Raw genomic sequence first — 15,947 nt, 5'->3', positions numbered from 1 at the left:
ATGCTACTGAATTTCTACTATATCACTAACAATTTAAATAAATCAAGTACCCATTCCAAAAGTGCACGTTGTGCTGAATAATTACCCACTGGATGGTTGACATTATGAAACTATTCCCCAGTTAAGGGGTTGACACACTCTCTCTCTCAACAAAAGGATAAAAATCTCAAGGAAATATTGGCTGAACCATAGCAGCTAATCAAGCAGCCATTTGAATTTTAATGGTCAAAGATGACCACAAACAATTAGTTAGGAGATCAAGAGACATATTATGAAATATTAGGCTAAATACTGTACGTGAATGCTTTTTCTTGTTGGGCTTCCAATAATGTAAACAATCAACTAAAATTACAGGCCCCCTGCCACATGTTCCCGTAGTTCCCCTCTTTTGGGTGGCCCTGCTCTAGGTTCACCTGTTGGTCCAGAAGTTTCACCTTGTTTCTGAATTTCTCAACTTTCTTACTGGAACTGAACTCATGTCCTTCCAAAAAAACCAAATATGCCTTACTGCATACCTGCCAACTTATGAAAAGGGCTATCAGTAAAACTCACGCGTGACAAAAATCTAACGATTTTCGACATATGCCGGCTTGACGAAAATAATAATATTTCTGGGCTAAAAAGTACAATACTTAATGCTTTAAACAGGATATTTCAACAAAATCATATCTTCATGAAGCATATATAACAAGACTTCCTTGATAAACTAAACAGATATGTAATAATTGAAAAAAAATTTACACAATTTGTTTAATGTAACACAGACAAGAAATAATATAATACACACTGCCGATCACATGCTACTTGGACTTTAAAGTCATAGTTGTGGCTCTTTTAGCTTCCTGCAAAAGGTCTTGAGAAAATGTTTTGTCTTAACACGGACCAGAACTCCTGGTCTTCAAAAGAGATCATTCACTATGTTCGAAGTCTGAATGCCAATAACTAATTAATTCATCATCACTTCTTCAATTTTGAATCAAGTTGTACTCAACTTGAAGCAATGAGGAGCTTTGGCATTTTGGGCTTAACAAACCTGGTGAACAATTGCTTTAGCAAATCCATTAGAAGTTATAGTAAAATGTGGACTTGTGGGGAAGAAGTCTGAAGGGCAACATTGAATTTGTCAAATACAGGAAGAGTCACATGAAAGAAAGTCCATAACGCCTTGTTCAAGTTGGAGGACAGGAACATAAACAATTTTTCCTCACGTGTTGTAGTAGAAGTCTTACTTTTTAGGATGGGTTTGTCACATTTGGAAGAACATGCTATTCTTTTAGGGGCATGTGTAGTAGCAGAATCAAGAATTATCTTTTTCTAATATTCTTTGGATCCACTTTGTTCAACTCTAAGTATTCTGAAAGATGTCAAGTTTGTGTAAATGTTTTGGGGTACAAACTTCTTCCTTGAAGAAAGAAAGAAAGAAAGAAAGAAAGAAAGAAAGAAAGAAAGAAAGAAAGGAAAAAAGAAGCATATCCCACTGGTCCAGTAGTATAACCAAACATCTGCCTAAAGATAACCACATGGTACATACATGCTTTAGAATTTTTCTTTGCTTCTTTTTTGTGCAAGTTCTGAAATTTCTGAAGGTGTTCTTTACTTTTGACACTCTTCTCTAAGAAAAAAAATATATCAACAAGGATCTCATCCACTTTAATTGGTAATCTTCAAGCACCTTTTTCAGCTGCTAGATTAATCAGGTGGCAAATGCAACCTATGACGGCAATACCTGGTTGAACTTTCTTCAGAACTGCTGAAACCCCATTTTTGTGTCCTATCATAACAGGAGCATTCTCGCAGCAGAAAGCCACACAGTTTTCAATTGGTATGTTATGAGAATTCAGCTGTGATAACATCAGGTTACCTATGTTTTGCCCTGTTGAGTCCCCGTCTTAACGCTGGTATGGATAGCACAGTGCTCACTATTTTTTCCTGCGGAATATCATAGAATGTAACAACTATAGGATACAACTTAGCATTTGTACCATTGCTTCCATCTCTTGCCAAAGAAAATGCTCCATTTTGAAGTCACTTTACAAATACAGATGATGCATTTTTTGCCATTTACAATGGATGTCGTTTTTGTGCGACCACACACATATTTTTTTGCAACTTCTGATGTGGGAAACATCTTAAATAAAGCATCAACATGATCAGCTGCACTTAAGGGCATACTGTGTTCCACCAAAAAGGAAGTAAACAGACACTCGGTCCTAATTACGTCACTGTCAATGTTTCCAGACTTGATATAGGTGTTGATTCTCATAGGGAACCTGAAATATTTGTCCCGAATGAGTAAATTTATATACCAATTAAATGGTCCGTTATTAGACATTATAAATTTTCCAGCTAACTTATTCCTGGTATTATAAATTTACTCATTCGTGACAAATATTTCAGGTTCCCTATGGGAATCAACATGTATATCATCTGATGGCCAAGCAGGTATCAATTTTTGGTTATGAGACAAAGTCTCTCATAGTGCATTAGCACTGCCGGTGGCTCCAAATAGCCTATGCAGTGGCCTCCACGGGAGATCCTTCGCCGTCCAACAGTTTTCAATCACCGCAAGTCAGGCACATAGGGCATTCCCTATTGAAAAAGTGAACTGAACAGGTGGACAACGAAAATTGGGGAGGTTTCACCTCAGGACGAGCCCATCGCCAGGAACTACCACACCATCCAGGGTGACTACATTGTCCTGCCAGTCTACTGGAACATACGTGAACACCCTATCTCCATTTTCTCCTCACTGTTCGACTACTACAGCGGCTACTGCTAGTACCACCACTACCACCATCACGAATCTCAGCCCATCAGCCGCAGTCGCCTACCACTCAGCGGTCATCTCGAGTTTTGCAGCACCAGATTACCAGGCCAGATTCATTCCAATGACGTCAGCTCCACAATGGAATGCCTCCAACTTTCAGTTTAAATTTTCGAGTCTGCCACCAAGTTCTCCAGCACCCGAGGAACGAGTCCAACAACACGCATCAGCAGTGGCACGAACTGATCCATCGCTACCCATGGACACCTCCATTCAGGCTATTCCTCCTCCAACCACTACTGCCACCCCTACTTCCAATTTTCCCCACCTTACTTTCTCCGCTGTTTCCGGTACTCGACGCCCTATCACTTGCTCCCGTTTCCTCCAACCCGCCCCAACAGGAACTCATTTCTTCTTACTTACTAGTCCTTCCTCTGACTTCCATTCTCCCCACGCCATTTTCTCCACCCTATTACGCTACAACATGCGCCGAGAAGACGTAGCAGATATCCGCAAAACTACAAATGGAGACATCATCCAGGTCAACGGAGACACTGCTGCCAACCTTCTGACCACGGCCATCGGCGCTCAACGTCTCGGATCCAACAATCCCCTTCAACCCCTCCCACAGCCATCTCTCAAAACTCCACCTCCCCCACCACGCTACAGCCTCCTTAGTTGCGTCATTCGCAGCGTCGACCCCTCTATTTCTGAAGACACAATCATCTCCGAGCTCAACGCAGAAGGCATCCCGGCGAAAAAGGCATTCCGGATCAGGAACGCCACGGGTTCAACTTACATGATCCGGATTCTTCTCCCCACACCAGCAGACATCGACCGGGTACTGGCCAGCGGAGTCTCGATTCACCGTCACCACCATAAGGTTGAACCTTCACGTGCACCGCCTCCCCAATCCATCAGGTGTGAGAGGTGCCTCACCTACAACCATCATCTCACCACGCACTGCACTGCCCAATGCCCATCATGTGGACACTGCAACCAACAACACGCTACGTTCCGACGTCCCAACACCCACCAACCACCCCAGTGTCATACCTGTGGAGCACTCACCCCGTATACTCCCGCCGTTGTAGAAGCCGCCTTTCCCCTCCCCATAATCGCCCAGACCTGGTGGCCCCTATTAGAACCACAGACCCGCCCACTTCGCCCAATCGCTCTCTATTCTCACCAACCACCGTCGAAGATCTCATCCGTTTTGTCACTCTCTCCCTACTCAACATTCACCCCTACAATCGCTCCTTAGTCCTCCATCACCTACAGGCCGCAGCCAACCAAACCTTAAACCTCCACTTCTCCACCATGCATTCCGGCTTAAATTCTCATTTCATTTTCACTCCTCTGGAAACAATGGTTTAACCTCCCGTACTCTCCCGTATATCTTCCAGGTCTCTAAGTGTTTTACAAGAACAATGTCCCATGGTTAAATACTTTCACCGTTCGCTGTCTGTCTTCATATCTGGTATCCCAGGCATCGGATAATGCACAATCCCTGAAGATTTGTAAAAGCTGTAAATAATGTTATTACAAAAAAGCAAACTGTCTGAAACCCTTCCACTTTATTATGCATAGTATGCATATACTTGTTGCTTGTATGTATGTTCTAAAAAAAGAAAAGCAATAATAAATGAATAAATACAGTAGTGACATCCTTAGGCATAGGCAAAATTCCTCCCCCATCTCCTCCTTCTTCACATCCTTTACCATCTCCTTTTTCCATCACATCTCCCTAACCCGCCCGCATCTCTTGTCCAGAGAGAGGGCGTAACCCTCTAGGTGGCCCACCCCACCCTGAAAACATTCTTAGATAGATAGATAGCCTCCACGGTATGCACTAGCCATGTGTCATGTGTCTTGGTGGGTGTGCTAAGTACCAACTCATGAGCTCAACTTAGTACACGGGGGGGAAAGGCTGGCAACCAGGAATGAGTTAGCAGAAAAATTTATGATTTCCAATAACGGACCATCTATATTGGTTTCCAGACTTCGCAAAGAAAAAAAAAAGTTGATTTTCTTGTTATCTTCCTTTGATTTAACATAATAATAATAATAATAATAATAATAATAATGTTATTTGCTTTATTGGATACGTTGCGCATTCCTATCTACGAAATGTTGCTGTAAAATAATAATAATAATTGCTTTTACACAGTTGAAGTCTAAAATCTGCGGTAAATTAAGAAATATTTTATTTTTGGAGAATATTATGTATACCTACTTTACTACTTTACAAGTACTTTTGGTGCTACGTTCACAGTAACACACATATGTCTTTTGTTTTTCTTACACTTCCAACAATTTCGTGTGTGATGTCTGTGTTCACTGAAGTTCTTTGCTTTCATATCATTGCTTCAGTTGTCAATGACATCATTTCCTGAATTGTATCGCGATATGCAAAATTTAATAGGCAACAAAAAGCTATGGCCGATGTACATAAGAAGAATTCTGTAGACTAGTGATTTATTTATTGGTCCAGGGATCATGCTATTTTTCTTTCAACAAAAATCATTTTTGTGGTACTTACGATATTTCTCTGTAATGTGCAGCACCAAGTTGTTGAATGCATCCTTAGTTTTTTCCGTAGAGTTCCAGCCACATCACTATAACATGGTCATTTGCCTCATTGAAGAACTAAATAACATTGTGACTGCTGTTGACCTCCATTTTGCTGTTTGAACTGGTCGCTCTAGTCATATGGACAAAGTTAATGAGAATCCACAGACATAGCACTCCCATTCCTGGACCTCAAGAAATTAACAAAAGACGGCACCAGCAGAGGAATACGACATAAAGGATTCCTGTCTACAGGTGTTAAGTATGTATTCATATTTCTCTAATAACGATGGTATTTCTTAATTTACCGCAGATTTTTCACTTCATTTAAGTAAAAGCAATTATTATGTTCCATTTGTGACAAATTTTACAGTGACATTTTTTAGATAAGAATGCGTGACGTAACCGCTTTATGTCCCACTAACTACATTTATGGTTTTCAGAGACGCCAAGGTGCCGGAATTTAGTTCTGCAGGAGTTCTTTTACGTGCCAGTAAATCTACCGACACAAGGCTGACGTATTTGAGCACCTTCAAATACCATCGGACTGAGATAGTATCAAACCTGTCAATTTGGTGTCAGAAGGCCAGCGCCTCAACCGTCTGAGCCACTCAGCCCGACGGTTTAACATAACTTACGTGTTTACCGCACTTCACATGATTACTTAAATCATTTCTTCCACCATGTGCAATATTAATATCACACCCACATACCATGCAAAAGGCAAATTTTTCTCTCTTTATTGATTTTAGTATGCACGGAAAATCAACAGAATATGAGTCTTTAAATGTCTGGAAGTACTGTTTCTTGTTGGATTTATTCATGAATCCTACATTAGAAATATAGCGTATGAAGATTTCCGAGAACAAATGTCTCCATATCTACTGCACATCGAAAGGAACCTGGATCAGTGAACGTCACATAAAATTATAACATAAACACTCAAGGCAGTCAAACACTACATTAAAAATGTCAAAGCACCAAAAAAAATGAACATGACGCCAACCTCGTGAACAAAGAATATGCACATGGTAAAAAAAACATGGGGAACAAATGTAATTAGTCCAAGGAATACAGGAAACTGAGAAGCATGAAGTTATAACACAAAAACTTGAACATTTTGTTAAAATATGCCATGACCATAAAAGGCCAGAACATTCAACTTCATGAACAAAGAACAACATTCACGTAGTCGAAAAGAATATGGGTTAAATCACAAGTGAACGGAGCAGAACAAAGAATTTGCGGAGCAGAGCCTGTCGACACCTAAGATTCACATGGAAAAACTGTTACCCCGGCTTTAAATTCAATTCCAATGATGACATAAACATCACATGGTTAAAGGTACCAATCATATCAAAGAATGAGTTATTGACTATCGTGGATTTGCCTTTGACCCAAGCAAACAATCAATTGTATGGAAGTGGGGTGATTATCAAATGTTAACGTTTCAAGTTTTTGTCCGTAAAACTGTAAAATGCTGCAATTTCCGTAAATTTTATGGATAAACTGTAAAAGTTGGCAGGTATGCTTACTGTCTCAGTCTTGGCCAGAGAGCCTCCGAATACTTATGATAAATAAAATTAGAGAACATAATGTTCCATGGCAGTATGTTTACATGATAGAATCACATGAATTGATTAGATGAACTCTTAATATTTTCCTTCTCATATATTATTCCAAGACAGCTCCATTTCTGAAAAGTAGCATGGTGTTATGTTATGTATCTATGTACACTGACTTAGCAAATGTCATGGGATAGTCACCTAATAGCGTGTGGGGCCTCCCCTGGCCCTGCGAACTGCAGTGAGACGCCGTGGAAGTGAGTCAACAAGTCCCTGGTAGTCCTCTGGACGCAGCTGACACCAAATCATTTGCAGAGTGGCCGCCAGTGCTGGTCTGTTCGTGGGTGCAGGATCCATGGCACGGAGCCTGCGTTCCAGGACATCCCAGATATGCTCGATAGGGTTCATATCGGGGCTCAAGGGTGGCCAGGGAGCGATGTGGCGGCGCGTTATCATCTTGAAACACCGCAGAACCGTCTGGGCACTGGAAGGCCAAAAATGGGTGGAGATGGTCTCCGAGCAGCTCAACATACCGCGTACCATTCATTCTCCAAAACAACTAGGGGGCCCATTCCATACCAGGAAAAATGCACCCCAGACCATAACAGAGACGCCAGTGCCCTGGACCACACCTTCGAGGCAGGCGGGATCCATCGCTTCATGTGGTCTACGCCATACATGGTGCCTCCCATCGGCATGGTGCAGTTGAAATCGTATTCGTCCAACCATATCACGTTACGCCATTGTTCCAGTGTCCATCCCTGGTGACTGGCGACAAATGTGCGTCGTTGTGCCCGATGATGTTGGGTTAACAGTGGCACCCGTGTGCGACGCCGGCTCCCATACCCCATAGAACCCATGTTCCTACGGATTGTCCACTGGGAGACGTGTCTAGCACAGCCTGCGTTGAACTGAGCCGTGATTTGTTGCACGGTTGCCCGTCTCATTATTGACAATCCGTCTCAGATGTCGCTGGTCACGGTCATAGAGGGTGGCTGGACGGCCGGTCGTTCGTCTGTTGTGGACGGTGACACCCGCATTCAGCCATTCATGATACACCCTGGACACGGTTTATCGTGTGAAGCCGAATTCCTGCACCACTTCCAAAATCGCACTTCCCATCCATCAGGCACTGACCACCATACCCCATTCGAACGGTGTCAGCTCACGATGATGTTCCATGTTACACACGTCACATGCACAGCCACTGTTCACAAGGTCTCCTATACAACTGCTGCTGGCACAGGGGGCATGCGGTGCGCAGACAACACACCTGCGCATCAGTGCTCCGCTATCCCATGACATTTGCTCAGTCAGTGTATATTGCATATAATAGTTAATTATGGTAGAATCATATTAATTGATGACATTAACTGTTTAATATTTTCCTACCCATATATTAATACAAGACAGTTCCATTTCTGAAAAGCTGCTTGGTGTTATGTTATGTAATTATGTAGATTGCACATAATAGTTAATTATGCTACTGTATATTAAATTTACCAAATTTAAAATAATTTTACAAAGCTAAATTTGAATGATAATTAGTGAAATTACCTGGTCAGCGTGCTCAAACCGAGCAGCTTCCTGACCTTTCAGGTACATTTTAAGATACATATTCTTATGACGTTCCTCATGTTCTTCCATGCTCTTACGCAGTGATTCATTGTCTCGTTCCAGCTGTCGAATTTTATCTTGAGCATGATCGTAGTCTACACGGAGCTCACAGTACCTAAAAGAGAGAGGAACTAGTTAACACTTCTTTCACCATCACTCGTTATCAATCGATCTACTACAACTGATCTGCATTTAGGGCTGTCAGTTTTCTTTTTCAATTGTTTACCTAGCCTCTACTTAAATGATTAATTTTTTTTTTTCATGAATAATCTTAAACCTAAAATATTTTTTATTAGCATCCTACATAAGAAAAACGACCCAATGAAGTTATAAATAATACATGCATTTAAATTTACTATCCACAATTTAATAAAGGTATCACCCCGTTATATATCCAAGGTGAATGAGATGGAAAACTAAGAAAACTTCTATTCAAGAAGACTGCTCTGAGGCACAGAGAGCAGAATAAGCCCAATTGTGAAGTCACTGTAATAGTGTTGGTTACAGAGTGTATGATTCAAAGCAGTGTATCGATTCGTTCAACTGTCCGAGAGAATCGAATTGCAGCCGACTTGCAGCAGGCAGTGCTGAGTAGTTCACTCATGGATCAGTGAGAGAGAGAGAGAGAGAGAGAGAGAGAGAGAGACACGCGCACGCACGCACGCACCCACACACACACACACAGAGTTCATTATCAGAACAATGAATATGGGGATCATGCAAGTCGTGAGGTTCAGAGCGCTCTAGCGGACTTCTTTGAGTTACTGTGTAGCCTAGTGCTGTGAGTTGCAAATGTAAGCAGTAAGCGTGGAGCTGGAGCGATCATCGAGGGATGTTATCATGATGGATTTAATGCCGTGAATTTTATACCCAAAAGTGAATCAAATAATACCACCAAAGAGCACGCTATTTCAAATGATATCATAGATGTTAAATAACAGAAGGTTTGAAAAACATTTTTTTTTATTTATTTTTTTTTATTTACAACTACACAGATAGGTCTTCTGACGACAATGGAATAGGAAAGGGCTAGGATCGGGAAGGAAGCGAACGTGGCTTTAATTAACGCACAGCCCCAGCATATGCCTGGTGTGAAAAAAGATTAATCCCTAAGGGTGTCAAATGAGGGTTAAGACCCAAAAACAAAAATACACATTTTTCTGAAACCGTTTAACATACGAAAACAAAATTCCAAATGGTGGTATATATTTTTAAATCCAAGGTGTAAAAGAGGAAATATTTTAAACTTTTTACTCATAAGTTAGCTCCAGAAACGAAATGATTTATCCCTCCAAAATGTACGAAGTTGTAATAATTTTCTTTAATGTCCTAGGTGTCAAATATGATATAATTCAAAATGTTTTAAATAATAATAATAGTATTATTAGTTTTACATCTTACTAACTAACTTTTATTGTTTCTGGAAATGCCGAAGTGCCAGAATTTTATGCCACAGGAGTTCTTTCATTGCTTGTACGTACCACACCGGACTAAGCCAGGATTAAACCTGTTAACTTGGGCTCAAAAAGCCAGTGCCTTAATCATCTGAGCCACTCAGCCTGGCTTCAAAATGTTTCTCTCCAAAGGTGTTTAGATGGGGGTTGACTCCAAAAATTGCAATATTCTTTTTTCCAAAAATGTTTCACGCACTAAAATTTTTAAAATGAAGGTTGGTCTTCTGTGTCCTAGGTGATAAAATGAAAATATTTTTAAAACATTCTACCCCTAAATCAAAACATTCATTCCACCATTACTGTTCGATGTACAAAGTCAGAATTTCACAGGCTGGTCACATCTACACTCTAGATGTTAAATAACATAGAGTTTCAAAACATTCCAATTTGTATGGGGTTCAAATGAATGTGAGATCCAAAAATACATAATAATTCCTTCAAAACCGCTTTAGTATGAACTTAGGGTGTATTTCATAGGCTAGTTAACAGTGGACTCTCCAGAATTTAAAACTTTGAAAGGTAATTTTCAGTTTAAAACTGTAGAAAAGCAGAGGTATCTTGCTAGTACTGTACAAGAGAAAACTGAAAAATCATTTGAACTTACATTTAGTAAAATACGTATTTTCTCGTACCTTAATGTGAAACCTACATTTCGTAAAAACAGACTCAAAACTGAAGAAGTTTCTAAATTGAGTCATAACTCACCTTAATAGTTTTCGAAGGTATGAAGTCATATTTATTTACAGAAAGTGTGAAATCTGGAATCATCCACTACAGAAACACGCAATAGTGATTACATCCCTCCGCATAGGGGTTGGCATCAGGAAGAGCATCCAACTGTGAAACAGGACCAAATCAACATGTGCGACACAGTCGCACCTGCTACCACACAGATGTGGGGAAAAGTATCAGAAGAAGTGAAATATGGAATCAGTATACAGTTTATTATCAGATTAATGAACTTAGCGTTGTAATAAACAGAGACAAGGAACTTATGAGATGTCGTTAAAGTCTGCTGTAATAATGACTTACACCATGTCATTCTCAATAGGTCAATTATGTAAGAGTTAAATATTTCTGGTATTGTTTCACGATTATTTCATTCAGTTCACTGCCAATATCTATGTTTGTCTTTTTTCTCTTTTGTATTACTTTCACGGGAACCCAAACAACTTAGCACTACAATAATATAGTGTTCTGAATTATGTAAGTTCACAACACAACTGTATTACTTAGCATAATGTCATTCCATATTGCCTCTTTATGTAAATAACTTGTTACAATATACTACTGTATTACACAAATAACAAATAAATCTTTTCTTCGATCAACACCATAGTTGTATGTTAGTTAAACTAACATGGGCTGCACACTACCTTACTGTTTCATCACCTTTAGCACCAGCAGTTACTTGCATGTTCCCCAATGGTGGGGAGTCGAACTTCCGCTGCAGGCAAATCATACAGAGCCATCCCTAGCTCACTGAAAGAACCGTATGGTAAAACGGACTCTCGCTCTTAGCTCATTTGAAAATAGGGTAATACCTACTTACATTTACTGTCCTCTTCTTACAGGGCAATATAAAACAATAGTTAGATTTATTTGCAGTGTTAAAAAGGTAGTCAAAATGTACTTCCAAAGTAGCTAGTAAGTAGGTGAGCTATTAGGTTATTCTATTTATTATTTTGATTAATCTTTGTATATAATTAATTGAAATTTGACAAATAATTCAACTCAGCTCTCCAGCCTACCCTATGACTATGTGTCATGCTCATGACCAGTCAAAATTATATGTTTTGTATTGGGAAGAACTGCCCAGTATTCTCTCAGTTCGTATGTCACATCATTGCACAAGACCTCAATCACTGAATCATAAGATTATTGGTATACATGGACAGTGAGCAAGTAAAACAACTGGCACAATCATTTAACTGAAATGATGTTGAATCAGAAAACCGTGAATACAGTGAAATTTCCAAGATCTTTGAAATCATTCAAGAACAAACTAGACGAACAATTGATAGGAATTCTGCCACCTGGGCGACAGCTCTAAATGCAGATCATTGATGAATGTATGTACAGTTATTTTTTCATCTTATTCTATATACTTATTTAATGGACTTGTCAATGTGGGGGAAAGGCTTTGTAACATCAAAACTTGATGCAAAGTGATGGCTGCAGGAGAAACCTGAATCTGAAAGCTGGATAACACACAGGAAAGCAGTTCATAGAATGAAGACCTGATGACAGCAGTGAGCATTGAATACTGTTGTTGCTCTCTTATCAGTACATATTACACAGATGTAATGGGAAGGGTGACTCTGATGTGCCGTGAATCGGGTCACTGTATGGATTCAGTAACATGAACGGAATCAAATTAATTGTTTCAGTAAAATGAACCAAATATCCCATCACTACATTCTAACAGAAACCTTAAGAATTGAGTCACTGGAACAAGTTTTCGAAGCCTTCATGTCATGGTTCATGATTGAACATTGATCAATTATTTCTTCCATGTTGCACACTACAGTGTTTGACATCTCCGTAGGCACCATATTTTAATTGAGAACTTGAGAACTAGACGATTGCTATAATTTGGAAAGCTCTCTTACACTTTTAAGATTGTAGGTAGCTATGCGAGACTAAAAGTTATGTTCCAACCATATTATTCCTTATGTTTGTACATAACAGGGAGGTGAGAAAGAAAGTCATCATAAAAATGGTATGTGAAATACATAAGGATGTGGAAAGGAATATGCAGATTTTAATTAAAATTATCTCACTGTTAAAAAGAGTAAGTGAACCTCACAAAGCCTGAAATAATATTATTCTACGAGAAAGTTTCAAATTTGTTATTAAAAGAAAAGTTTTAGGCATAATGGATGAGTTACTTAGTCGGTAGCTTTTCACCAAGCAAGCCAGGGTGGGAATCGCAGCCAAAGATTTTGACAATGAAATATTCTATATTCTATAGATAATATTGATAGTGGAAACCACAAACTATAAACATTCATATAATATTTGCAATAATCACACATCACCTGTAAGAAATAATAAAGTGAGAAGTCATTAAAATTCATCCCAAGGAAACAAGCAACATCAGAGTGAAGTTCCCTATATTGTCACGTAACTCAGTGTAAGCATACAATACAGTATATTTTAACTTACCTGTTATTTACATCACCTAGGCGTTGTAACAAAGAATCTACTCGGTCATTGTGCTTTTCCTTCAGGTCCTGACATTCCTGAATATGACTATGTTGTAAATCTTGTAGGCGTTTCTCCAGCTCTGCCGATCCCAAATCTTCAAAATGACCCGAGTCTGCGAGAGATGGAGAGCTGGTCTTTGCATCTGATGCCTGAATTACAAAAAAACAAAATGTCTATCAGGATGTTTACAAATTATCTGGGTTCTTACCTACCACAGAATTGGCGTGAATTCTATTACTGGAACAGCATGCAAATTACACACACTCAGAATGCTGGGAAATGCATACCTCTTAATGTTTAGGGCCCCAAAGAAGAATTAATTTTTTATTAAATAATAAAAACTGTTTCCAGTCACAAGTTATATTAAATGATTTATTCCACAATGCATTTCAGAGACTTTGCTCCATCGTCAGGTGGTGAAAATTATGACATATAACTGTTATTCTACTTGATACACAAATGTTTTCAAAGAATTTAAGAGTAGGAGCTATGTGCATTATGAATTTATTAGATCTACTAGCTGATGTACCCGTGCTTCGCTACGGAATTCTACATTGTATACGAAATTCTAGTATACACGTTGTGAGCAAGATTGTATTAAATTGCATAGCTCTTAACGTTATCCTAGAAACTTGACGGGGAAGTCACCAAACATCTTTTCTCATATGAAGACTGAGGGAATTTTCACTGTAATGGTAGACCCGCTTGCATACCATCAGTCACAATCAGGTTGGGGAGTTTCCATTATAATGGTAGACACTCACACTCCACCTGTCTTTTAACATCCTCAGAAAGACTGTCTTAGTGGTTTTCCAAACTGAAATGAACATACATTACAATGACGCCAGTAGGAATGGCACAATTAAAAGCAATGCTTTCATATGAAATACTCGATCAAATGAAACACCACATATTTTCTCACTTTTAACGAACAGAACTACACTGCCGATCTAACAGTCCAAAGTTCCAGAGCTGGAATGACCAAGCCGCAGACAGCCATGATTCGTGAACACTCTTCGTCTTTTTTCGGCGGGAAGAGGGTCAAATGGTGGTGACTCCCAGGGCAAAAAATATGCCCTTTTATTACTAATCTGTTTCCTAGCAGTACCCGATGAGTCAGAAAATATCAATTCAATACACTGGCGGTGGAAAAATCTATCTGACTTGGATGCAAATGAAATGAAATGGTGTATGGCTCTTTTAGTGCCGGGAATGTCTGAGGACATGTTCGTCTCGCCAGATGCAGGTCTTTTGATTTGACTCCCTTAGGCGACCTGCACATCGTGATGAGGATGAAATGATGATGGAGACGACACATACACCTAGTCCCCGTGCCAGCAAAATTAACCAATCATGGTTACAATTCCCGACCCTGCTGGGAATTGAACCCGGGACCCCTGTGACCAAAGGCCAGCGCGCTAACCATTTAGCCATGGAGCCGGACACTTGGATGCAAATTTTTCTTTACGGATAATTTGGAATAAAATGAATGTAGAATTTAATAAAAGTGAAGAGGAAGAAGCTTTTCTTAAGAAACGGCTCTTTTCAGGATTGAATTTTGAGTTACATACTGAATTGTGGTGCTATAATTTGGAATAGGCCTAAATTGTTATTCTAGACCAGGCCATACTACTATTACTACTCTAAGTCAGCCTCTGCCTTAAGTATGCACAATGCTCATTCAAAACAGTGCGTCAGAATAGGGATTAAATAACTGGAATACTATGAATAACCAGTGTGTTATGTACCAGCTGTATCAGAAAATGTATGAACCAGAGGAATGGCATGTTAAAGAAGAAAGTTTTCTAACTCCCCGGCTATTTCCCGCCAATATTCAGTCAGGCTATTATACTCGGTACGCAGCAGTAATCCCATCTATTGGAGTTGAGAGGCAGGATAAAAGACAAATAACATCACAACAAACAATGGTCAACGTAATGTTATCGTTGATCAATGTTATGCGCTTTTGATATTGTAGGCCTTCACATTTACTTTTCTTCCGACTCTCAAATGCCACTCTTATCATAGTCGCTACAGTAAAACTGAATAAAACATAAATGATCGGAAATTGTATACTCTGTAACTTTTATTATGTAGTACTTTTCAATACGGCCAAATATATAGGTACGTATTTAAAAATTAAATTTTAGGCGCCTTCCCCTAAATGATAATTTCATCCAGGGTGAATAAAACTGTTTATATCTTAGACTGTAGTTTCTTATTCCCTGACTCTATATACTGATTTTCATTAAATTCTGTTAACCCATTTTCTCGTGGCTCGGTGTCGTTATGTACTTAGCAACAAAAATACAAATTCATGAATATCTGTGTTATCATAGCCGGTACGGTAAAAAATGTATAAGAATTTTAATTCTATATAACTTTTGATATGTAGTACCCATTTATCGATATGACCACTAATAATATAAATAATTGAGAATTAAATTTTAGGCCTTCTCCTAAACTACCATTTCATTCAGTGTGAATAAAATGACTTATAGCCTAGATTATAATGACTCATTCTCTGACTTTGTACACCAGTTTTCAATGGGATAGGACCACTAATAATGTAAATATTTAAGAATTAAATTTTGGGCCTTCTCCTCAACTACCATTTCACTCAGCGTGAATAAAATTATTTACAGCCTAGATTGTAGCGACTTATTCCCCGACTTTGCATACCAATTTTTATTCAGATAGGGCCACTAATAATATAAATATTTGAAAATTAAATTTTAGGCATTCCCCTAAACTACCATTTCTATC

General features: G+C 39.1%; 1 protein-coding gene across 2 annotated transcripts in view; it reads right to left on the bottom strand.

Annotated features, from left to right (window-relative positions):
- Positions 1-15,947, bottom strand: part of qtc (quick-to-court) — a 310,644-nt gene that overhangs the window by 92,083 nt on the left and 202,614 nt on the right. For both annotated transcript variants that reach the window (XM_067136479.2, XM_067136480.2), the window contains exons 5-6: positions 13,140-13,330; positions 8,458-8,632 (exon numbers count right to left, since the gene is read on the bottom strand). In XM_067136479.2, the coding sequence (XP_066992580.2) occupies positions 8,458-8,632; positions 13,140-13,330 (366 nt within the window). The remainder of the gene's footprint in view (positions 1-8,457; positions 8,633-13,139; positions 13,331-15,947) is intronic.

Source organism: Anabrus simplex, chromosome 1 (genome assembly GCF_040414725.1).
Source record: "Anabrus simplex isolate iqAnaSimp1 chromosome 1, ASM4041472v1, whole genome shotgun sequence".
NCBI classification, from domain to species: Eukaryota; Metazoa; Arthropoda; class Insecta; order Orthoptera; family Tettigoniidae; genus Anabrus; species Anabrus simplex.
The sequence above is the reverse complement of the archived record's forward strand: the minus strand, read 5'-3'. Positions and strand labels throughout refer to the sequence as shown.